Raw genomic sequence first — 23,513 nt, 5'->3', positions numbered from 1 at the left:
CAGCGGCTAGCACGGCCGTTGATGGATGGGAAACCTTCAAACCCAAATGAGCCACACATGAAAATCAGACCTGGAGGGATTGGAACCCTGTTCCTCTTCCAAATAAATAAATAAATAAAATGGAACCGTCTCTTCCCAGGGCCAACGGTTCCACCAGCATTCAGGGCACAGCTCTGGAGGTCTCTGACTTCTGTCTTTTGCCCCCCTCCACTCTGGAAAAGTTGCATATCAGGTAAACGAGCGAGCAGCGCTATGGCCAAGGCACGAAAAAGGAGAGCGGCTTTTTGGAATGGCGAGGGGGCGGTACTGCCTCCCCCTCCCCATGAAGCACCAACGAGTTTAAACTATTTTGCAGGCTCCGTGCTCAGCCGGCGGCGACCCGGCGCAGGGCGTGCGTTTGTGAATGGGGTCCCTTCCCTTCCCGTGCCCCGACGGCACCCTTCCAGGTGGGTCCCACTGGGCTGGGTGGAATCCCTGAACGTTATTTATTTTAAAGAGTCGACATTTATTGTGCAAGGAAGAAACGAAAAAGAAGGGGAAAGGAAAGGAAAGAAAGAAAGAAAAGGAGACACCGCCGTGGGATCCAAGGGTTTGCCTTTCAGAGGCGGATGGCGAAGGCAGCAGTGGGCGTCGGGGAAGGCGAGAGGGGCCGTCCCCCCCCCAAGCAACCAATCAGCTGCAAGAACCGATTCCACGTTTTGGCTAATTCCATACAGCGCCCACCTTGCAGCGCCAGCCCCATCCCTTTCGAACCCTTGGCTACAGGTGCCGGGCGCCGGCTGGCCGGATGGGGCCGTGTCCCCCCGTGCACTTCTACAGAGCGGCCTGCAGCTTCTCGGCACGCTGCCTCCCAAAGATAGCTCTCCCTCCGCACAGAAGGATCCATCCCGTCCCATGGGATGTCATGTTTCCCTTTGTACGTCGCCGGGCCTGCTGTCGCCAGGCTTGCCCGTGGAGACCAGGGCCGGACGAGGGAGCCCAGCAATCCAGCGAGAGGTGCAAGCTAGCCAAGCCAATCCCCAAGGGGGCGCCCCGCCCGGCTACGCCCTCTCCTCGGCCCGTGACGTCTCGGGTCCACCCTGTTATGCGATCTCCTTGATCCTGTGGATGTAGTTGTGCAGCTCTTCGGGATCCTGGAGTCCCACGTCTTGACAGACCCACTCTAAGTCCTCCTCGTCCGCCACAGGGACCGAGTTATAGGCCAGCTCCTCCGACGGCATGGTGGCGAAGGTGGTGAACTTGACCCGCTTGCGCTTGGACGTGGGAGAGTTCAGAGGGTCCTCGCTCTGGTCCCGGGTGGACCCCCCCGAGGAGCCGTCCCCCCGGCCGTGCACTTGGCTCTGCACGCTGGTCTGCGAGGAGCCACTGCTGTGGTGGTCGCCGTGACAGCAGGTCTGCACGTTCTCCAGCGGGTTGCCCGGGCTCTCGGGCTGCGGGGAGAGGTCGTGCTGGGTTCGCAAGGGCTGCCCGTTGCCCAAGAAGACCCAGTGGTGAGAGTGGTCCATGTTGGTCTGACCTTCAGGCGGGATGCGTTTGTGCCGGTATTTGAGGACAAAGACGATGCAGTTGATGAGGAAAACCAGGATGGCTAAGCAGAAGACGCCCAGGAGGGCATACATGCCGATCTCCAGGTCTGTCAGTCCCCGGGTGACCTGCACGTAGCCGGTGGGGATGGTGGGGAAATCTTCGGTCGGGAGGATGGCGCTTGGTACCCGGCTCTCCTGGCTGGGCACCAGATCCCACTCCACTTCTACTCGGGGCGTGGTGCCGGGCGTATCCTTCTCCCGTCCGGGTCGGCTCGGGGTTTGGACAGGTTCGTAATCATAGGTGGGTTCCTCCTCAGAGCTGAGGTGCACGCGGACACCAGCCAGAGCAGTGGCCAGGACACTCTTGCGCTTGGTTTTCTGGCAGGGCTCGCAGATCATCAACTCCACCTTGACCAACTCCCCGGACCCTTCTCCTTCGGCCTTCACCAACGGGAAGGCCCGATCTGGTATCACCGACACCACTGCTGTATCCTGGCTCGTCACCACCAGTGTGTAGTCCTTTGGGTCGTACAAGGAGAGGGGGGCCGTGGTGCCATCGCTGTACGACAGCCAAAGACTCAGCAACGCCTCCTAGAAAGAGAGGCAAGAGAGTGTCAAACTCCCGTACCGTCGATACCGCCATTCATTTGGGTTTGAACTTGTTCAGGTAATCTCCCCCTTGGTTCCACAAACTCATGCCCAGTGCCCCCTGGGATTCCAATGGGTTCGGGGAGGGAAGGAGGGGAAGGGGTTAACAGCAACAGCAAGCCCCGTGCCAAGGAGGGGCCTCAATGCTGCTGCAAGAGGAATGCATCTGCTTAAAAAGCAGGTCAATCACAGCAGTATGCTAACTTAATTTTTTTGGAAAAAAACCTCCCATTTTTTACAAACCTCTGCTAGGAGGAGGCACTCAGAGGAGGCCCTTAGATGATGAGTGTAGTATATTTGGGTAGGGTCATGCCGGGAGAGGCATTCCATCAGCCCGAGTTGTCTGGAGCCATGCTGCCAACAAGACCCTCCTCAATCCACACATGTAGTAATACCATTAAGAAGAGTCCTTTTAATGGTGAATTGAAATGTTTCAAAAGCACCAAAACGCTAATGAAGAGACATACCCTGCTTGGTGTGCCCTGCCACGCTGGCTGCAAAACAGAGGCATTCGCTCTCTTTTCCCTCCCTCCCTCGGTAAGCCTGCAGCGGGTGCTTCCCATTTAAAGGGGCCGTGCTCCTCTGGATCCTGCTGGTCTGGGCGCCCAGGCTGAGCAGCGGCGGTGGCGGCCGGGCGGGTGGAGGAGCTGAGGAGCTGAGAATGAAAAAGGAGGCATACTGCACGTGGCCCCTTTAAATGGAAAGCACCCGCCGCAGGCTTGCCGAGGGAAAAGAGAGCAAATGCCTCTGTTTTGCAACCGACGTGGCGGGGCACACAAAGCAGGGTATGTCTCTTCATTCGCGTTCTGGTGCTTTTGAAACATTTCAATTCACCGTTAAAAGGGCTCTTCTTAAATGGTATTAATACATGTGTGGATTCTTCCCCTATATGGCTTGGGACCACACTACTTTCTCCCATAAAAATGTCCCTGGGTTTTAAGACCTTCTGGAGAGGCACTTCTCGGAAAAGACCACCTCGAGCGCTCCCCTGCCACCCCCTTGCCTCTTAACGCCCCCCCTATGCAAGCCCACCCACCCCAAGGGGGCGGCACCGCCCACTTTGGGAACCACTGCTTTAGTCTGTGGAGGAAATGTGTGCAAATTAAGAGATGTGCTTTACCACTGCATCCCCTTCTGGAAAACACAGCTTCAGTAGATGGTCCGCCAGGGAGTGCCAGCTGGGATTACCTGCTTGGAGAAGTTGAGGGTCTGCTGGGCGGTGGTCTTGGCCATGATGGTATGGCTACTTCCAGGACTAGGGTGAAGTGTCAGGGAGAGGTTCGAGATGATCTGGGCCTTCAGTTCTGCGATGCTGACCTTCTCGTCAGCCACCGTCACCAGGGTCTCCCCCAGCACTGCCTCCATGAGGGGGGATGCTACCTGTGTAAGAGGAAAATGTGTAACGTCATTGGTGAAGAACGATGAAACAGGGGTGTGCACGATCAGATTTCCTAGGCAGGCATTAGGGACGCCAAAACAAAAGGTCAGCGTGCGTAGGGTGACCCTATGGAAAGGAGGACAGGGCTCCTGTAGCTTTAACAGTTGTATTGAAAAGGGAATTTCAGCAGGGGTCATTTGTATGCACGCAGCACCTGGTGAAATTCCCTCTTCGTCATAACAGTTAAAGCTACAGGAGCCCCAACTAGCATGACCAGGTACAAAAGAGGGCAGGGCTCCTGCAGCTTTAACTGTTGGGATGAAGAGGGAATTTCACCAGGTGCTGGAGGCATGCAAAGGACGAAATTCTGAAATTCCACTGTTAGAGATACAGAAGCCCTGTCCTCCTTTCCATAGGGCCACCTTAAGTAAGCGTGTGTCTTCTCTAGCCGTGGGATTCCTCATTCCAGAATTGCCTACGAAGATCTCTGGCCCTGTGCTCCATTTCTCTCCCTGGGGCCCAGGCCTCAAATGCTAATAAACCAATCCATGCAGCATCTCCCATTCATAGCCTTACATGCGTGCCACAGACACACACCCACACCCACGTTTCTTTCCGAAGTACTTCTTGCCAGGGGAAGACACGCTGACCTTGAGGCGCTCCAATCTTTGAAAGCAGCATCTGGGAGCCTGGGGTATTTTGCTTAGGAAGGCAATCCGTCTGCGAGGCCTGGAACTAATTGCCGTTACGGAGATGCCTGGCACAGGCTCAAGCCCAGCTTGAGCGGGGAAATGTTTCAGGGAAGAAATGTGTGTGTGTGAGAGAGAGAGAGAGAGGAAGGAAGGAGCAGGTGTTTGCAAATGCAAAGTGGTGGTGGAGGAGGAAGAGGCTGCATTAGCCTCTGCACATATTAAATTGGCTTTAATCTAGCTGGAAATCTAGCTTTCCCTTGGGGTGCTAGATTTCTGTTTGCAGGGAACTGTTTTGAAGGCGGAAGAGCATTCAGTCACACCAGTCCTCCCTTGCACAGTCATGGTACAGTCCTGACAGATATCGCCCCCACTTCTCAGTGAGAACTGGGCTACGTTTCACCCACTGCAAGGTGTGTGTGAGTGTGTGTGCAATTTCAGCAAGGGGGCAGGTGAATGCCAATCAGTCTAGAGGCCTCGTAGGACCTCGGGCAAGGTCTAAGCTCCTGCCAGGAGTGGCCAGCTGGGTCTGGGGGTGTACGTAGGGGTGCACCAGACTCTCGGACCCTGTTGGGCACTCATGACATCCCTAGTTCCATCAAGTAGTCCGGATTTTCTTGGCTTTTTGTCTTAGGCTATCCCTCAAGCACAGGAAGGTCTTGAATGAACTGCATTGGCTTTCTGAGAAGCAAAACCGTTTTTTCTAACATCCTGAGAAGTGTTCTTCTCCTGAGTAGGGATGTATTGAGAAATTCACCCCAGTTCATCTTTGGTCAGGATTTACCCAGTTTGCAGCTTCCGGACCAAACGTGGACTCAGATGCCATCAAAGTCCATAAATTTTGGAATGTGGAGTGCATTCCATCAACCCAAATAAATGTTTGAAAGCATGCATGCATTTGAAAAGTGTGCATGGGGGGGAAAATGCAGGAATCCTCCTTAAAGCATCCCTGACAGATGGCTGTCCAGCTGCCTCTTGAAGGCCTCTACCATGGAAGAGCCCACCACCTCGCTAGGTCATGGGTTCCATTGTCGTACTGCTCTAACAGTTTTTCCTGATGTCCAGCCAGAATCTGGCTTCCTGTCACTTGAGCCCATTATTCTACGTCCTGCACTCTGGGACGATTGAGAAAAGATCCTGGCCCTCCTCTGTGTGACAACCTTTCAAGTCCTTGAAGAGGGCTATCATGTCTCCCCTCAATCTTCTCTTCTCCAGGCTAAACATGCCCAGTTCTTTCAGTCTCTCTTCATAGGGCTTTGTTTCCAGACCCCTGATCATCCTGGTTGCCCTCCTCTGAACATGCTCCAGCTTGTCTGCATCCTTCTTGAAGTGTGGTGCCCAGAACCAGACTCCTGTTGCCCTGTTTTGGAGCGGCGGACATTTTCAGACTGTCTTCAGGGGCAACTTCCCGTGTAAACACATAGCCGTAATCCCAATGACATCAGCCTTTGTTTTGTTCTTACCTTGAAGAGGGTGGTGCCAGGCTCCCGACCAGCTAGTGTGTTGCTGTTGACCATGTGTGCCACCCGGGGGTCGTCGACCTTCATGAAGTCGCTGACGAGGTCCGTGACCTCGACCATCCACTCGGGGCCTAGCATGGTGACCACCTGGTCGGTGCCCTCTGAGGAGGTGGTGTGGAACTGGGTGAAAACCTGCAAGGTGGAGTGCTGATACTGGAGGGTACAACCCCGGCTCTGCTTACGCTCATCCTCCTCTTCGTCATCCTCGCTTTCCCGGATTGACCTGTGGGAAGTTTGGAGGGGGGCATCAGTGAAGCAAAATAAAGTAATCGCTTGGTTTGCAATTGCTTTTGAATTTTCTACGTTAAAAGGGGGATTCAGTATATTAATCATGGAGCTAGTATATGATGCATCAGGTAGCCAATGGGTTTCGGTATTGGATGACTTCACAAAGCCAATTCAGAGTGAAGGCAACGCGTCCTGACCTGACACGGAATGGGGGAATGCGTTCACTCCATGTTGCACCCCTAACCTACACTATCCCCCAGACAAGTTGGCTCTTTCCGTAGCGGATGGTGGCGAGGCTGATTTTAGCAAAATGTCACACCACCCTCCTCCCTCTATCGTCAGCTCAGCCCTGATAGGAATAGACAGGATTTCTTTTTATTTCATTTCATCTCATTTCTATATCGCCCAATAGCCGAAGCTCTCGGTTATTTTTGTTAATTAAAAGAAATAGTTCTCTGCAGTTTCTTGTAGGGACGTCCAGGATGGGGAAGTCTCTTGGGTCTTGACCGATATCCCCGGAGTTCCATCTTGGCTTGCATTTATGAACCGAGCCACGTTCATAGAATCATAGAATAGCAGAGTTGGAAGGGGCCTACAAGGCCATCAAGTCCAACCCCCTGCTCAATGCAGGAATCCACCCTAAAGCATCCCTGACAAATGGCTGTCCAGCTGCCTCTTGAAGGCCTCTAGTGTGGGAGAGCCCACAACCTCCCTAAGTAACTGATTCCATTGTCGTACTGCTCTAACAGTCAGGAAGTTTTTCCTGATGTCCAGCTGGAATCTGGCTTCCTTTAACTTGAGCCTGTTATTCCGTTCTCCCTGCGAGAACTCACAGACTTCCAGCCATGGTGGGTCGCTGCCACACTTCTCTCCTTCTCCCTCCCAGGCCCCAGGGAGAAAAAGGAAGGACTTGCATACATCCCAACTGGCAAGGATGATGGTGGTAGAAGTCTACAAGCTCGTCCAACTTGACCAGTGCGGGGGGTGGGGAGAGATGCCAAAAAGTCGGTGGTCCTGACCCCACCCCCAAGACCATTTCTTCCACCATCTCTAGTTTTTTGTGCTGCATTGGGACTACCCCAAAAGTTCATCTGAGTTTTGGGATGAGTGCAGTAGCAACTGAGGAGCGTGTCATGATCAAGCCTGTTCCCCTTAGTGTGCAGGAAGGAGTTTCAGGATGTCAACCAGAATCAGATTCTGAAGCCGAAGAAACAGGAGTAGAAAGATACAAGCTCACACAGGAAACAGAGGAGGTGATTCTCCCAGGTTCTTCACCCACCAGGGAAGAATCTTCACCTGACCTTATCAATGAAAACATTAACAACTCAGAGTCTCTGGGAACTCAGCGATCCTCAGAAGGGGGAGAGGCTTCAGAGTTGGCTGATCCCAGAGTTCAAACGAGCAGAGTTCAAAGGAGGCTCAGCTAGCTTCTCACCAAAGCCTTCTTCAGAGGAATCCTCCCTGAAGTTAAAGAGACTCAGGGAAAAGACCTTCCCTTTTGTTGAAAGGACAATTAGTTAGCCAAGTTTTCGCCTAGAGGAAAGGCTTCTAGTGTTTAAGCTCTCTTCAGGTGCAAAGAGATGTTTGTTTATTTGACAAACCTCTTCATTGTCGCGCACAGCAGTGGGAAGGCTTGGAAACACGACAGAGATTTTGCATCTCCCAGAAGTACAAAACGTTCCCCAAGTGAAGCTTTTCACCCGTGTCGTGACTTTAAAGTGAAGTCCGTCAAATAACAAGCCAGGGGTTGCGACTTATATTCTAGATCAGCTGGACACAAACATCGACAGTGGGAAAGCAGTGATGCTACGAACGGATGAACAAGCAATGTTCACGTTCACCAGGATGCTCTGAGCCTCGTCTTTGCCGCTCGTCTCGTGCCGGCTCCCAGTCTGCATTTGCGATCGCTGCCGGCTTTGCGCAAACGGAACACTTGCGCAAATCGCGCGGCGATCAAACGGGAGATTTGCGCGCATCTCCCCAAATCTGTGCAAATGGGAGCCAGGAATCGGGAATGAGACAAAGGCAAGCAGGCGTTTGACAATTTGCGGATGTTTTCAGCGACGTGTGCTCACGACCAGGGCCTGCTTGCGGGTTTTGTGAGCAGAAACAAAATTCTCATGAATCCCTACGCGATCAGCTGGACCTCCTGTGAAATGGGTCCGGGGAAGGCTGCTCGTCCTCATTGTGCATGCATTGAGGCTCTTCCACCTTAACCCTTGAACCTACTTGGGCTGACTTCACGTATCCCACCGCTTCCCCCACTAACTAGCCTACCTCCGATCAGGTAAGATAGGCACACGCCAACCCTTCACTTGGCTGAGCCGTGGGTCAGCCAGCTCAATGCGCAGCGGGAGTTTGGGGACCCAGACGGTCATCTCCAGGAGGGCGGTGAGGTGATCATAGCTGAAGGACACGCCGGCGTTCATGGACCCCCTCGACTCCTTGCCACTCACGAAGACGTAGTCACAGCTACTGGACACCTGCAGGAAAAGAGGAAGAAGAAACCATATATGTAGCGAGGGTGGAGGACGCTGTCCTGCAAAGCGTGTTGAGCCATTTCTGTTGGTTTCCAAATTGTCCTTTGGCAATTCGGAAACAACAGAATGAAATTTAATAGGGATAAATGCCAAGTTCTACATCGAGGAAATAGAAACCAAAGGCACAGTTACAAGATGGGGGATACTTAGCTTAGCAAGACTACAAGTGAGAAGGACCTTGGAATTGTTGTAGATCGCAAGCTGAATAGGAGCCAACAGTGCGATAGGGCTGCAAGAAAGGCAAATGCTATTTGGGGCTGCATTAATAGAAGTATAGCTTCCAAATCGCGTGAGGTACTGGTTCCTCTCTATTCAGCCCTTGTTAGGCCTCATCTAGAGTATTGCGTCCAGTTCTGGGCTCCTCAAGAAGGACGCAGACAAGCTGGAGCGTGTTCAGAGGAGGGCAACCAGGATGATCAGGGGTTTGGAAACAAAGCCCTATGAAGAGAGACTGAAAGAACTGGGCATGTTTAGCCTGGAGAAGAGAAGATTAAGGGGAGACATGAGAGCACTCTTCAGATACTTAAAAGGTTGTCACACAGAGGAGGGCCAGGATCTCTTCTCGATCCTCCCAGAGTGCAGGACACGGAATAAGGGTCTCAACTGACAGGAAGCCAGATTCCGGCTGGACAACAGGAAAAACTTCCTGACTGTCAGAGCCGTATGACAATGGAACCAGTTATCTAGGGAGGTGGTGGGCTCTTCCACACTATAAAGGCCTTCAAGAGGCTGCTGGACAGCCCTCTGTCAGGGATGCTTTAAGTTAGATTCCTGCACTGAGCAGGGGGTTGGACTCGATGGCCTTGTAGGCCCCTTCCAACTCTGCTATTCTATGATTCTATTATTGTTTTTGAATACCTTTAGTATGTACACCAGTAAATAAGAAGGGATATATAAATAATGAAAGAATGACAGTAGCAACAGCAACAATGCCCCCCCTCAGATTTCCTGGGCTATTTCTTGAATCCCTCTGATGATGAAATCAAAGACAACCCAAAAGAAGTGAGCCTGTCTCAAGGTGCTGAAAAGCATATTGCTTAGTTTTAGTCCAACGTTTCAGGCTGCCAGGGAATGTGCCTAAATATGCTTGCAGAGATCTCTGATAGGTGTTTCCAAAACTCAAGATTGACAATTGCATTTAAATGCATTGGGCTTAACAATTAAAAGAAGAAGATAGATAGATAGTTAGGTAGATAGAGATATTTCAGTATCTTGAGATGCGGCTTCTCCTTTTGGGGGTCACTTTTTCAGCGTGTGATTTCTGGGCTTTTGCATTTGTCAAATCAGAAACAAGGCAGTCCCCCAAAATTGGCTTGAGAAGCTACCTCCATTATATCAGATATTGGCTATTTGGGGAAAGGAGTGACATTTGACCTGTGCATTTCTGTTTTCCACCCTGATGCTCCACCTCATCTCATTCTTGATCCAAAACGCAAGCATCTTTTATTTTATTTCGAATGAAACCGTGTGCAGACTTCTCCAAGCACACCCCAAATGCAAACTCCCTCCTCCACTGTGGAGCTCTTAATTTATGTAAATGCAATGGTGCGTTTTTATATTCTTATATTTTTGTTTATCTTTTTATTTTATTTTAAATTATCTATTTTTATTCCACTTTTAACTTGTATTTTATTTTTCTAACTGTGTTCAGTTGTGATGGCTTATCGCTTTTAGCAATAAAGATTTCATTCCCCAGAGGCCGAAGTGTGAAAATGTGAGTTGTGTGTGTGCGTGGGTGTGAGTGTGTGCACTTTTCCAGATGTTTCCACTTTCACATGCTAACACAAGCTCAGGAAATTGCAAAAAAATAATAATTCCCGAGCGTTACATTGCTGCATGTTCGAGGTTGCGAACGGGACATGTTCCCATAATATTGTGAAGACGATCGAAATTCGCGTGCATAACGAATCTGATTCGTTTCAAGTGGTTCCTGCGAAAAGCATTGCGGTTGTTCGCACGGCAGGAAGTTAAGGATATTTTTTTAAAAAAAAAAGAGGGAGAAAAAATGGCAACCAAGCAGACAACCAGGTTCAGCTAGTTTTCTCAGTCTTGCTGCCTTAAACTGGAGAGTCATCTGGTATATCTTGCATTTAAAATAGATGCTTTACCATTGGCGATTTCAACCAGAGGACAAAAAGGGTTGGAAGATGCTGGAGCCCTCCATCAACAAAACAAGGTGTACCCCTTTAAAAAAAGAAATTAACTGGACCTTTCCAGCCACTCCAGTTTGCGATGGGTGTGTGTGTGTGTGTGTGTGTGTGCGTTGTTGAAGGCTTATTGTTTTGCTTATTCCCACAGGGCTACTTATGCTTGGTTTCGACATCCAAGAGACACACGCTCAGCATGTCTGCAGCGACAATCTCAGCTCGGCATCAGAATAAAAATGAGCTCTGAAACGCCATCCCTGGATTTTGTGCTGTTCATCAAAATAAAGACGCCACGCCGTAACTCAAGTCCTCTGCACTAACAAAGACGCCCACCAACCCGGGCTGGTACAGTCTTTCCCAGCCTTCAACAGCTGAGTCATAATAACACCTGCATTCTAACACTACTCGAGAGTAGGGATGGGAGCAACAGGGAGACTCCAGCTTGGTCCAGTTCTACCTCATTACTGTTCCTTTCTCTTCCCTTTTGGTTCGAACGGAGAAAGTGTCGGCTTAGGTCTGCATGTTTTTAAAAAGCATACATTGACTAAAGCAAGAAAATGTGTGTTCATTTATTATATATTTATATACCGTATTTCTTCGATTCTAAGATGCCATCGATTGTAAGATGCACACTAATTTCAGCACCACCAACAGAAAAAAAGCTTTGATTCTAAGAAAGAATAAACGCCCCCGCGTTTCTAAGACGCACCCCATTTTTGGAGATGTTTATATGGGGGGGGGGAGTGTGTCTTAGAATCGAAGAAAGATGGTATATAGGTGTGTTCAGAGGAGGGCAACCCGGATGATCAGGGGTCTGGTTACAAAGCCCTATGAAGAGAGACTGAAAGAACTGGGCATGTTTAGTCTGGAGAAGAGAAGATGGAAGGGAGACGTGATAGCACTCTTCAAAGACTTAAAAGGTTGTCACACAGAGGAGGGCCAGGATCTCTTCTCGATCCTCGCAGAGTGCAGGACACGGAATAACGGGCTCTAATTACAGGAAGCCAGATTCCAGATGGACATCAGGAAAAACTTCCTGACTGTTAGAGCAGTACGACAATGGAACCAGTTCCCTAGGGAGGTGGTGGGCTCTCCCACCCTAGAGGCCTTCAAGAGGCAGTTGGACAACCCTCTGTCAGGGATGCTTTAGGGTGGATTCCTGCATTGAGCAGGGGGTTGAACTCAGTGGCCTTAGAGGCCCCTTCCAACTCTACCATTCTATGATTCTATGAAGACATTGGGAGCGTCTAGTCTTGAGGGCCCAGTGACAAATCTACCCTATCTGGGTGCCAAACCCTTTGATGGACTTCTCGCTTTCGTGGACTCTTTCCCCCATTCTAAGCAGCTGACAGGCATCTCCCAAGTCCAAAAGACGTGTTTCCCCTGCTCAAAGCGTGCAATTTCCTTATTTGAATGAGCCGGAAAACGTATAAAAACGAATTGGGCGCGAGCTCAAATGAGCTTCGGAGCAATGTTCAGCGAACTTCGGTGAGCCCGAGAATCACCAGCCCCCATCTGTATGCGCACAGGAGGCTGCAGAGGTCGGGATTTCTTCCCCGTTGAACAACTCCCATCTCCCCCAATCTGGATAAAATAATCGGCTTGATTTATCGGTGCAGTTTTTCACACTTCTGCCGAAACCCGAACAAGGCCTGTAGCCGTCATGTACTTCCCAGGCGAGATTTGAGACACTTTGATGGGCTAGCAGGTTACTTCCCTGCCTGTAAATCTCGCCGGTTGCCACCTCCGGATCCGGGGAAGGGTGGGCGCAAGCCGGACGAAGCCTGCCAGATGAGATGAATCATTTCTCCAGTCGCCCGGCCCCTTCACCTTCTGTTTTCCATTAAGTTCCTTGACTCTCCCGCTGCCCCGCACGGACTTACTCGAACTACACCGTGGAGAGGTGCCTTTGGCAGGATCTCTCGCTTACCTGGAGAGACTTAGAAGGGTGGGCAATTGAACTGTCAGGACGATAAACCCGCGCCATCCATCAAAGCCACCTGCTATCTGTTACTGTAAATAATTCAGCATTAAGGCGAGCGGTGGCATCGTCAGCAGTGCGGCACGCTCCCCTCTCCCGGGGTGCGTACAGCAGACAGGGGCATAAACAACAGAAGTAGGTCTATCGATCTCCAGGCTCCAGGCCGGCGAGAAACAAGCCTCCAGCAATTTGAGTCACCTGCTGGAAGGAATCCCACGGCTCAGCGAGGAGGCGCCAGCCTCGTGCAGCCTTTCGAAGCAATCCGTGCACCGAAAGTAAGGGTGTACGAGAAAACCGAAAGTAAGGGTGTATGAGAAATCCGGTTCGCCAGGATTTACCCGGTTCTCGCCTTCCAGGCCGAACACAAGCTGCATCTGAAGTCCGTACGTTGTCGAGGAGGGATGTCACGAACGTTCCAAATTGGGTCCCGGAGTCCAAAGGACCCTCCTCCCCATGTCTGCCCACCCCAGACCCAGATGGGTGCACTCCTGAGCATACCGATGGGAAGGCCAGCGATTCTCAAGTTCCCCTAAATTCTCTGAAAATGTGAGCTCACTCCCAATCCATTTTTATATCTTTTCCACCTCATTCAAAAGAGGGAACTGCACGCTTTGAGCAGGAGAAACACGCCTTTTGGTGCCTACTTTTCAAAAGTGTGTACTTTCCCACCATTGATTAATGCATCAAAATGTGCATTTATTATTATTCTTCGGGAAAATGCGTGGTGTGACCCTTGGCGTGCTCTTATTTAAGAACATCAGAAGTGCCTTGCTGGATCAGACCGAGGGTCCATCTAGTCCAGCACTCTGTTCAGACAGTGGCCCACCAGCTGCCGATCAGGGACCCACAAGCAGGCCACGGTGCAACAGCACCCTCCCGCCCATGCTCCCCAGCAACTGGTGTATATAGGCGTACTGTCTTTGATACTAGAGGTAGCACATAATAGCCATTGATAGGCTTCTCCTGCAGGGATTTATCTAACTCCCGTTTAAAGCCATCCCAATTGGTGGCCATCACTGCATCTAGTGGTAGTGAGTTCCATAGTTCTGTGTTTGACTGTGATAGTTTGACTGTGCTGTGAAGAAGTCCTTCCTTTTCTCTGTCTTGGATCTCTCACTAATCAACCTCATGGGATGACCCCATTGGGTTCTAGTATTACGGGAGAGGGAGAAAAATGTCTCCCTATTCACATTCTCTGAACCAGGCATCATTTTGTACACCTCTACCATGTCTCCCCTCAGCCTCCTTTTTTCCAAGATGAACCATCCCAGCTGTTATAACCTGCCCTCATAGGAGAGGTTGCCCCTTTCTGCATTCGGTCCGCCATCTTCCTTGCCCTCCCCAGTTTCTGTCCGTCCCCCGGCTACCTCACCCACCTTGATGATATCCTCGTTGCTGGACTTGCATGCAGCCGTATTCGTAATGTCCGAGATAACGCCCGTCATCTCGATGGCCATGACCTTCACGGGGATGGCTACCGTCCGTCCTGTGAGGATGGCCGTGTTGATGATCTCTGTGTCCTGTGGGTGATAGAAGAGGCCCACGTTAGAGTGCCTGGACTCGGTATTGACTTGACGCTGGCTTTTTTTATTTATTTCATTCATCGTTAAATGTATAGCCCGCCTTGTCCTCTCTGCAATGAACCCAAGTTGGAGTGCATGGTCTTCATCCTCTTCATTTTGTCCTACAACAAACCTGTGAGACAGTTTAGGCTGAGGTCTTAGCTAGACCAGGCTATATCCCGGGGCGAACCTCGGGATCATCCCTGTGCGTCCACATGACGCACAGGGGATCCCAGGATCAGGGAGGGATCATCCCTCCCTCGCCCTGGGATATAGCCCTCCCCTTTGGGCCTGGTTTTTCCGCGGTCTCGACGTCTGGCCCGTTTCCGCAGCTTGAACCCACTCCGCACGATTATTCAAACGGAGCCGGGAGCACTGCGCCCATCAGGGTTAGGATGGGGGAATGGGGAAACCAAATTAAATTTAAAAAAAGACTTACTTTTAGCGCACGAGCGTTCATGCGCTGCGTCCTCTTTAAAAAATAAAAACGGCAGGCACGACACCTCTCTTCCTGAGGTCGTCGTGCCTTACGTGTAAACGGGGGCGAGATCTCGTGTTAATCCCAATGCGAGGTCTCCCCTCCTCTCCCCTGGACTTTCAGGTAGGTAGGACCTATAAAGCCTTACATGGCTTGGGACCACAATACCTGACGGAACGTCTCTCCCGACGTGAATATACCCAGTCACTACGTTCAACATCTGAGGTCCTCCTCCGGGTGCCTACTCCGAGAGAGGCTCAGAGTGTGGCAACGAGGGACAGGGCCTTTTCAGTGGTGGCCCCCAGACTATGGAACGATCTCCCTGACGAGGCTCGCCTGGCGCCAACGCTGCTATCTTTCTGGTGCCAGGTTAAGACTTGCCTCTTTGCCCAGGCATATGGCGGTGCATCTTAATCACCCACCTGTTTAGTTTTTTAACGGTTTTTAATGCTTTATGTGTGTATGTTCCGTGTTTTAGAATTTTAAATTTTGTATACTTGTTTTTATCTCAATTTTAGAATTTCTGTAAACTGCCCAGAGAGCCCTGGCTATGGGAGCGGTATATAAGTGAAATAAATAAATAAATAAATAGGTCTAGCTAAGGCCTGAGGGTCAGTGACTGGCGCAGAGTCACCCAGTGAACTTCATGGCCAAGTGGAGATGGCAACCTGGAACTCCTGAGTTCCAATCGAACGCTGTTACCATTATACCAGTGAGAGAGAGAGACAGAGAAATAAAGAGAGAGAGAGCGCACACAAAATGCATATATTTGGAAAGAGTATAGAGAAAACCACATTCCAGCATTGGGAGGGGGAATACTTGGGGAAAATGTGTGCATTAAAAGGAATGTGCAAAAAGAATGCATTGCACGGTGCGAAATGCACAAGGGACATTTTGAAATTTGGTAAGGATTTCTTTTTTCCCTAAGGAATTTCAGCTCAGAGCTAGTTTGCATTTCCAAGCAGCGGTGGTCATCAGAAATTCCCCCAACTGTGCTCTAGGGGGCGCTGTTTTTCAGGTGGAGGTGTAACTGTTGGTCGCACCTATGGATGGGTGACAATTTACTGCTTTTAAATTATATATTGTTTTAACTTGGTTTATGGTTTAATTTTATTTTTAGCTGTGTATATTTGCTGTTTTTATACTGTATGCTTTTATATCTGTACGCCGCCCTGAGATCTTATTGATATAGGGAGGGATATAAATGTTTTAAATAAATAAATAAATAAGTTCGTACGGTATGAATTTTTATGCGAATTTCTCCTATTCGCAGCTGTAAAATCATTTTTTAAAAAAAGAATGGACTCCACGTATTGGATCGACTTGCTACAGATAAAGTCTGTGTCATTGGGGAAAGGGGAGAAGAGAACAAAATCCTGAACCAGAAAATTTTCATCCCAAAATGGAATTCCCACGCATCTCTATCCCCCCAAGTCCCATCATCCCCTACCTAACAAAGCATAGCTGCCTGGTGTGATTTGTAGTCAAACATATCTGATTGGGGAAAAGTGAATTAGACCAAGCAATGGCATTTGTGTCACAGTTCTAGGATGAGAAAGTGTGTTGAGTTATGGGCTCAAGTTACAGGAAGCCAGATTCCGGCTGGACATCAGGAAAAACTGTTAGAGCAGTACGACAATGGGAGGTTGTGGGGTCTCCCACATGAGAGGCCTTCAAGAGGTAGCTGGACAGCCCTCTGTCAGGGATGCTTGAAGGTGGATTCCTGCATTGAGCAGGGGGTTGGACACGATGGCCTTGTAGGCCCCTTCCAACTCTACTGTTCTAGGATTCTATGAAAAGAAGTGTGTGCTTCCATACTCCTTCCTTCAAGCTGGAGCATGTTCAGAGGACGGCAACCAGGATGATCAGGGGTCTGGAAACAAAGCCCTATGAAGAGAGACTGAAAGAACTGGGCATGTTTGGCCTGGAGAAGAGAAGTCGAAGAGGAGACATGATAGCACTCTTCAAATACTTGAAAGGTTGTCACACAGAAGAGGGCCAGGATCTCTTCTCGATCATCCCGGAGTACAGGACATGAAATCATGGGCTCATGTTACAGGAAGCCAGATTCCGGCTGGATATCAGGAAAAACGTCCTGACTATTAGAGCAGTACGACAGTGGAACCCATGACCTAGGGCGGTTGTGGGCTCTCCCACGCTAGAGGCCTTCAAGAGGCAGCTGGACAACCATTTGTCAGGGATGCTTTAAGGTGGATTCCTGCATTGGACTCGACGGCCTTAGAGGCCCCTTCCAACTCTACTATTCTACGATTCTATGATTGTAGTCCCGGTCCTGGGACACACTCACCATGGCCAAGGGAAGAATAGCACGGATGTCCCTCTGAATCACTGCCAGCTCCGTCACGGCCTTCTCCAGGTCAGGTGGTGGGTTGCGGCCTCGGTAATCTATATGCCACATGATGCGCCGGGTCACCGACTGGCTGGTGAAGTTCTCCATTTCGAAGTCCAGCTGCATGATCTCGTAGGGCGAGTCGTCATCCCTGCCAAAGGTAGAGAAGGGGGCGTGTCAGAGGACGAGGCAACAGGTAACGCACCTGTTCCACACAGACGTGAAGGGGCTTCCTTCGCACGTACGATTCTAAGCCTGGCAAACAGAGGTGGGTGAATTCACCTGCGCCTGGCTCAGCTGCTGCTCGTTCAGTTGCCCACACCATCGGTCAATGCTCGCTGGGCCCCGTGAGACTCTTTTGAGGCTCGCCTTGGAAAATGTGCACCAACGGTGGCGGGTAGTTCCAGAGGCAAACGGTCCTCCTCCAAGTCCTCCTCCGAGTGCCTACTCCGAGGGAAGCTCGGAGGATGACAACAAGGGAGAGGGCCTTTTCAGTGGTGGCCCCCCAATTGTAGAACCATCTCCCTGACGAGGCCCGCCTGGCGCCGACATTGTTATCTTTTCGGCGCCAAGTCAAGACTTTTCTCTTCTCGCAGGCATTTAACAGCATATATTGAGTTTTTAATTGACCCCAGAATAGTTGTTTTAAATGGATATTGTGTCCAATCTGCTTTTATGCTTATTATGGTTTTAAATTGGTTTTTAATGTTGAGTGTTTTAATCTTTGTAAACTGCCCAGAGAGCTTTGGCTATGGAGAGATATAGAAATAATAATAATAATAATAATAATAATAATAATAATAATAATAATTTCAGCCATGAGGGCAGGTGGCTGCTGAACACTTATTATTATTATTATTATTATTATTATTATTATTATTATTAATTGCATTTTTATACTGCCCAACAGCCAAAGCTCCCTGGGCGGTTCACAAAAACTAAAAACATTCAAAATATAAAACAAACAGTATAAAAACATGATGTAAAATACACATTAAAAATTGATTAACAACATACCATACATGATTAAAACATCTTTTAAAACATCTTTAAAACATTCTAAAATTTCGCTGGGCAGGCCTGCCGGAATAGATCTGTCTTTATTGCTTTTTTAAATTCTAAAAGACCGTCGAGTTATTATTATTATTATTATTATTATTATTATTTATTTATTTATTTATATAGCACCATCAATGTACATGTTGACGAATTGAAGGGGTCTCACATTTGAGGGAGTCTGTCGGACACCTGGACTCAGTCCGGTGCTTGCAACATCTGTATAAGTTTCTCTAAAATGGGTGGGCAACGTTTTCAGCCCCTACGGCTGCATTCCGTTCCAGGGAAGTTCTTGGGAGTGGCATTCCGGTGGTGGGTAGTTCCAGAGGCAAAGAGGGGAGAGGTAAAGGCAAAAGGACAAGGCCAAAAATATGAAACAAACTCCCCCCCCTGACCAAAAAACCCCCCTCTTCCTGCCAGTAATGAAGCCTGAGAGGCATTTCAAGTTTTCAGAAGGAGATAAAAACTGCGTAAAAGCCAGCAAAACGGCTGAACTGTTGGGGGAAGCGAGCGAGGAGCGTGGAAGGCGGAATAGCCCTGTAAGGAACCATGGAGGTCCAGATTTGAGACCGAATACCCCCTGTTCTCACATGCTTCAGATGTGTCGGCCTGCAGCTCCAGATGTGTTGGACTACAATGCCAGCGGAGGCTGGTCGCTCCTATGCCAGAGGGGTGGCAACTCTGCCCTGGGTTTCAGCCAGGTGCTGAACCACATCCCCAAAACGGGTTCATCACCATTCATAAGCACATCAGAAGAGCCCTGCTGGATCAGACAGAGGGTCCACCTAGTTCAGCTCTCTGTTCACACAGTGGCCCACCAGCTATCGACCAGGGACTAACAAGTGGGACACAAGTGCAACGGCACCCTCCTACCCATGTTCCCCAGCAACTGGTGCATATAGGCTTCCTGCCTCTGATACAGCAGGTAGCACAGAGCCATCAGGACTATTAGCCAACGATACCCTTTTCCTCCATCCCCCTATGAAAGCCACCTTAGATAGCAACTTTTGAGTTGTGAGTCATTCTGACTGAAGTGCCAGTTTGCCGAAAACTGTCGTAAACGGCAAGCGTGACCCTTTCGGAAACCCCCCCCCCCCTATTTACATAGCAATGATCACAACAAAACAACAGGATGAAATTTAATAAGGATAAATGCCAAGTTCTACATTTAGGAAATAGAAACCAAAGGCACAGTTACATTAATTTTTATTCATGATTTGGACGAGGAGGTGCAGGGAACGCTGATCAAATTTGCAGATGACACAAAATTGGGAGGGATAGCTAATACCCTGGAAGACAGAAACAAGCTTCAAAGTGATCTTGATAGGCTGGAGTGCTGGGCTGAAAACAACAGGATGAAATTTAATAGGGATAAATGCCACGTTCTACATCTAGGAAATAGAAACCAAAGGCACAGTTACAAGATGGGGGATACTTGGCTCAGCAATACTACAAACGAGAAGGATCTTGGAATTGTTGTAGATCGCAAGCTGAATAGGAGCCAACAGTGCGATAGGGCTGCAAGAAAGGCCAATGCTATTTTGGGCTGCATTCATAGAAGTATAGCTTCCAAATCACGTGAGGTACTGGTTCCTCTCTATTCAGCCCTGGTTAGGCCTCATCTAGAGTATTGCGTCCAGTTCTGGGCTCCACAATTCAAGAAGGATGCAGACAAGCTGGAGCGTGTTCAGAGGAGGGCAAGCAGGAGGATCAGGGGTCTGGAAACAAAGCCCTATGAGGAGAGACTGAAAGAACTGGGCATGTTTAGCCTGGAGAAGAGAAGATTGAGGGGAGACATGACGGCACTCTTCAAAGACTTGAAAGGTTGTCATACAGAGGAGGGCCAGGATCTCTTCTCGATCCTCCCAGAGTGCAGGACACAGAATAACGGGCTCATTCTAGAGTCATTCAAGAGGCAGCTGGACAACCCTCTGTCAGGGATGCTTTAGGGTGGATTCCTGCCTTGAGCAGGGGGTTGGACTCGATGGCCTTGTAGGCCCCTTCCAACTCTGCTATTCTATGATTCTATGATCAGTGCCTCCACCCTCAGCCCCATGCGCTGCTAATGCACATTCCTGAAGGCAGTACTCTAACTGCTTGGCCTGCACTGAACAGAAGATGGTGTTTGTTTGGATTCAAGAAATGCTGGGGAAAGAATATCCCTTGTCGTACAAGCTGCTCTCAGTAGCTCAACGACAGGCCGTGCACTCTACAGCTCCAATGCGCTAATTTATTTAGGAGATGCACATGCCACCCTGCGGGGCAGCTCGCATTGAAACGATAGTAGGCAGACACAAAAATGCAATTAAAAATTCAGTCACATTAAAATATTAAAACCGCAAGGGCAAGGGAGCACGAATCCAGCAGAGTAAGGAAAGAAGCTGGGTAAACATGGGTCGGCAACTCAGTGGAAGGAACATCTAGGGCACAGGGAAAGGGACTAAGCACAACTCCCTCGTTTCCGCAAGAGGCCTAAGAACTAGGGCGGTGCACCACTTCGGGCCGAATCCCTGAATCCGAGGTGAGGCCAGTCAATTCGGGTACGAGGCGGTACAGGATTGGCCCAAGGCATTCCCGGTGAAGCAGAGTGGATCAGGCGTGGGCCAATTCGTGGTGGTGACAGGTCGCTCCACCTGCCTGCGTTGGCTTTATTGCTCACCTTCCAACTCTACTATTCTAGGATTCTAAGCCAGGGCGGGATGACATTTGTAGAGAATTCCTCACTGATTGGGGGTTGTTGTATATTGGGGGTTGTTGCAGGGACAACCTAGCCACAGTAGTGCATGCACTGGTAACTTCCCGATTAGACTACTGCAATGCACTCTACATGGGGCTGCCCTTGAAGACGACGCGGAAGTTGCAGCTAGTGCAAAATGCAGCAGCTGGACTGCTGGTGGGTACATCATACAGAGACCATGTAACACCGGTCTTAAAGGAACTGCACTGGCTGCCTAGATGCTTCCGGTCGGAATTCAAGGTGCTGGTAATGACGTTTAAAGCTCTAAAAGGCTTGGGACCTCGATACTTGAGAGAGTGCCTCTCCTTATATAGGCCTGCCCGAGACTTTAGATCTGTTGGAGGAGCCCTTCTCCGCATTCCACCAATGCAACATATACGTTATGATGGGACAAGGGAGGGGGCTTTCTCTGTGGTGGCCCCCCGGCTGTGGAATGCCCTCCCCTTGGAGGCCCGATTGGCGCCGACATTGATTGCATTTCGACGCCAAGTAAAAACACGGCTTTTTAACAAAGCCTTTGATGGTTAAACTCACTGGCACATTGTTTTAACTGTTTTAACTGCATCTATGGTTGTTTTATGATGGTTTTAATTTTTGTGAACCGCCCAGAGAGCTTCGGCTATTGGGCGGTATAAAAATGTAATAAATAAATAAATAAATAAATATTGTTTCAAAATTATATATTGATTTAACTTGGATCGCGTGGTTTAATTTGTTTTTAACTGTGTAGATTTATTGTTTTATACTGTATGTTTTTATCTGTACGCCACCCTGAGTTCTTAGTGATATAGGGCGGGATAGAAATATAATAATGATAATAATGATGATGATAATGATGATTTTTAAAGCACAACGGTTCACCCCTCCCTCCCACAAAAAAACCCCCACTTCTCTGTTCCTGCTCTGCATGGGGTTGGTATCATATTTAAAAGGCTCTTACATTTTATGCCCACCAATAATAATGCATCATCTGCACGCAAGGATGAGGTGCACCTTGGCCACAGATCCATGGTGTGAGCGCATGAGCATGCAGCAAAGAGCCTCAGTCATAACGTCCAGACGCACCAGAAACACCCACAATTAAAGACAGGCAAATCAATGTGTTTTGCTTTCCCTAAAGCTTGCATTCTCCCCCCCCCTCCCCATGGATAAAATTGTTCCGTCTCATTCCCCCCTCCCCCACAAGTCTGCACAATAATTCATGTGCCTTTACAGGCACATGACAATTCCAACACATTTTTGTATGCAATTTCCTCTAATATATGCTCTTTCCCCAAGCACTTACCCCACGGATGCCTTTTTGTACGCAATTTCCCCGAACGTTTGCATTTTTGTATGCCGTTCTTCACTAATGTATTGGGGGGAGGGGGGATTGGAAGCACTTTCCCCTGATATATGACTTTTTGTATGCAATTTTCCCTAATGCACGCTGCTTTTTTAAAAAGAAAAAGTAAGGAAAAACGATGGTGTAGCTTGGTTCGTCTTTCAATCCTCTCCCCAATTTGGCCTCAAGACGGTGACTTAAGGGACTCCTCACTGGTAGCCAGAAACCCTAACTTAGAGGGTAAGCATTGCATAATTGTACGGATAATTTGGACGGGTTTTTATTCTGGTTGTGCTTTTTATATTGTATTGTGTATTTGTGCTTTTAACCTGTTGGTTGTCTTACGATGATTTTAATGTTTGTGAACTGCCCAGAGCGCTTCGGCTGTTGGGCGGTATAGAAATGTAATAAATAAATAAATAAATAAATAAATAAATAAATACAACTCCTATAAGCCCTGGCTTGGAATGATGATATTATTATTATTATTATTATTATTATTATTATTATTATTATTATTATTATTGGCAGTTTTTCTAGACGGACATGACAAGGTTTGCCAAGTCATGCTGTCTTTTGCTGATTCAGGAATTTCCTGACTATTGAACATGTTTGTTTGTTTGTTTAATTATTTATTTACTGCATTTCTATACCGCCCAATAGCCGAAGCTCTCTGGGCAGTTTACAAAATTAAGACAATTCAAGTATAAAACAACAGTATCAAACCATAATACAAAATGCAATATAAAAGCTCAACCGGATAAAAACAGCAGCAATGCAAAATTACGAATTTAAAACACCAAGTTAAAATTAATTTATAGACTGTTAAAATACTGAGAAAATAAAAAAAGGTCTTCACCTGGCATCTAAAAGAATATAATGTAGGTGCCAGGTGAACTTGTCTAGGGAGCTCATTCCACAGCTGGGGTGCCACAGCAGAGAAGGCCCTGCTCCTGGTAGCCACCTGCCTCACTTCCTTTGGCAGGGGCTCATGGAGAAGGAGCCCTGAGGATGACCTTAGGTTCTGGGCAGGTACATATGGGAGGAGGCGTTCCTTCAGATAGCCTGGCCCCAAGCCGTTTAGGGCTTTAAATGATAATACCAGCACTTTGAATCGGGCCCAGACCTGGACTGGCAGCCAATGAAGCTGGAAAAGGACTGCCGTGATGTGGTCTCATTGGCCAGTCCCTGTTAGTAGGCGGGCTGCTCTGTTTTGTACCAGTTGAAGTTTCCGGACCGTTTTCAAAGGCAGCCCCACACATGTTTTAAGTGTGACTGCTTTCTGGATGCTGGTGTGGATGTATTTTGGTGGGCCCAGTTTCTGAAGATTTTCTGTATAGTTTTTTGAT

The 23,513-nt window shown here is 48.8% G+C and overlaps 1 protein-coding gene across 1 annotated transcript in view; it reads right to left on the bottom strand.

Moving 5' to 3' along the window:
• Positions 1-808: 808 nt before the first annotated feature.
• TMEM132E (transmembrane protein 132E) overlaps positions 809-23,513 on the bottom strand; it is a 105,905-nt gene continuing 83,200 nt past the window's right edge. Inside the window, exons 4-9 of the mRNA XM_063146464.1 lie at positions 17,006-17,198; positions 14,034-14,177; positions 8,267-8,472; positions 5,705-5,984; positions 3,363-3,554; positions 809-2,117 (exon numbers count right to left, since the gene is read on the bottom strand). Of these exons, the coding sequence (XP_063002534.1) occupies positions 1,083-2,117; positions 3,363-3,554; positions 5,705-5,984; positions 8,267-8,472; positions 14,034-14,177; positions 17,006-17,198 (2,050 nt within the window). The 3' untranslated portion in view covers positions 809-1,082. The remainder of the gene's footprint in view (positions 2,118-3,362; positions 3,555-5,704; positions 5,985-8,266; positions 8,473-14,033; positions 14,178-17,005; positions 17,199-23,513) is intronic.

Source organism: Elgaria multicarinata, chromosome 22, assembly GCF_023053635.1.
Source record: "Elgaria multicarinata webbii isolate HBS135686 ecotype San Diego chromosome 22, rElgMul1.1.pri, whole genome shotgun sequence".
Lineage (NCBI taxonomy): Eukaryota > Metazoa > Chordata > Lepidosauria > Squamata > Anguidae > Elgaria > Elgaria multicarinata.
The sequence above is the reverse complement of the archived record's forward strand: the minus strand, read 5'-3'. Positions and strand labels throughout refer to the sequence as shown.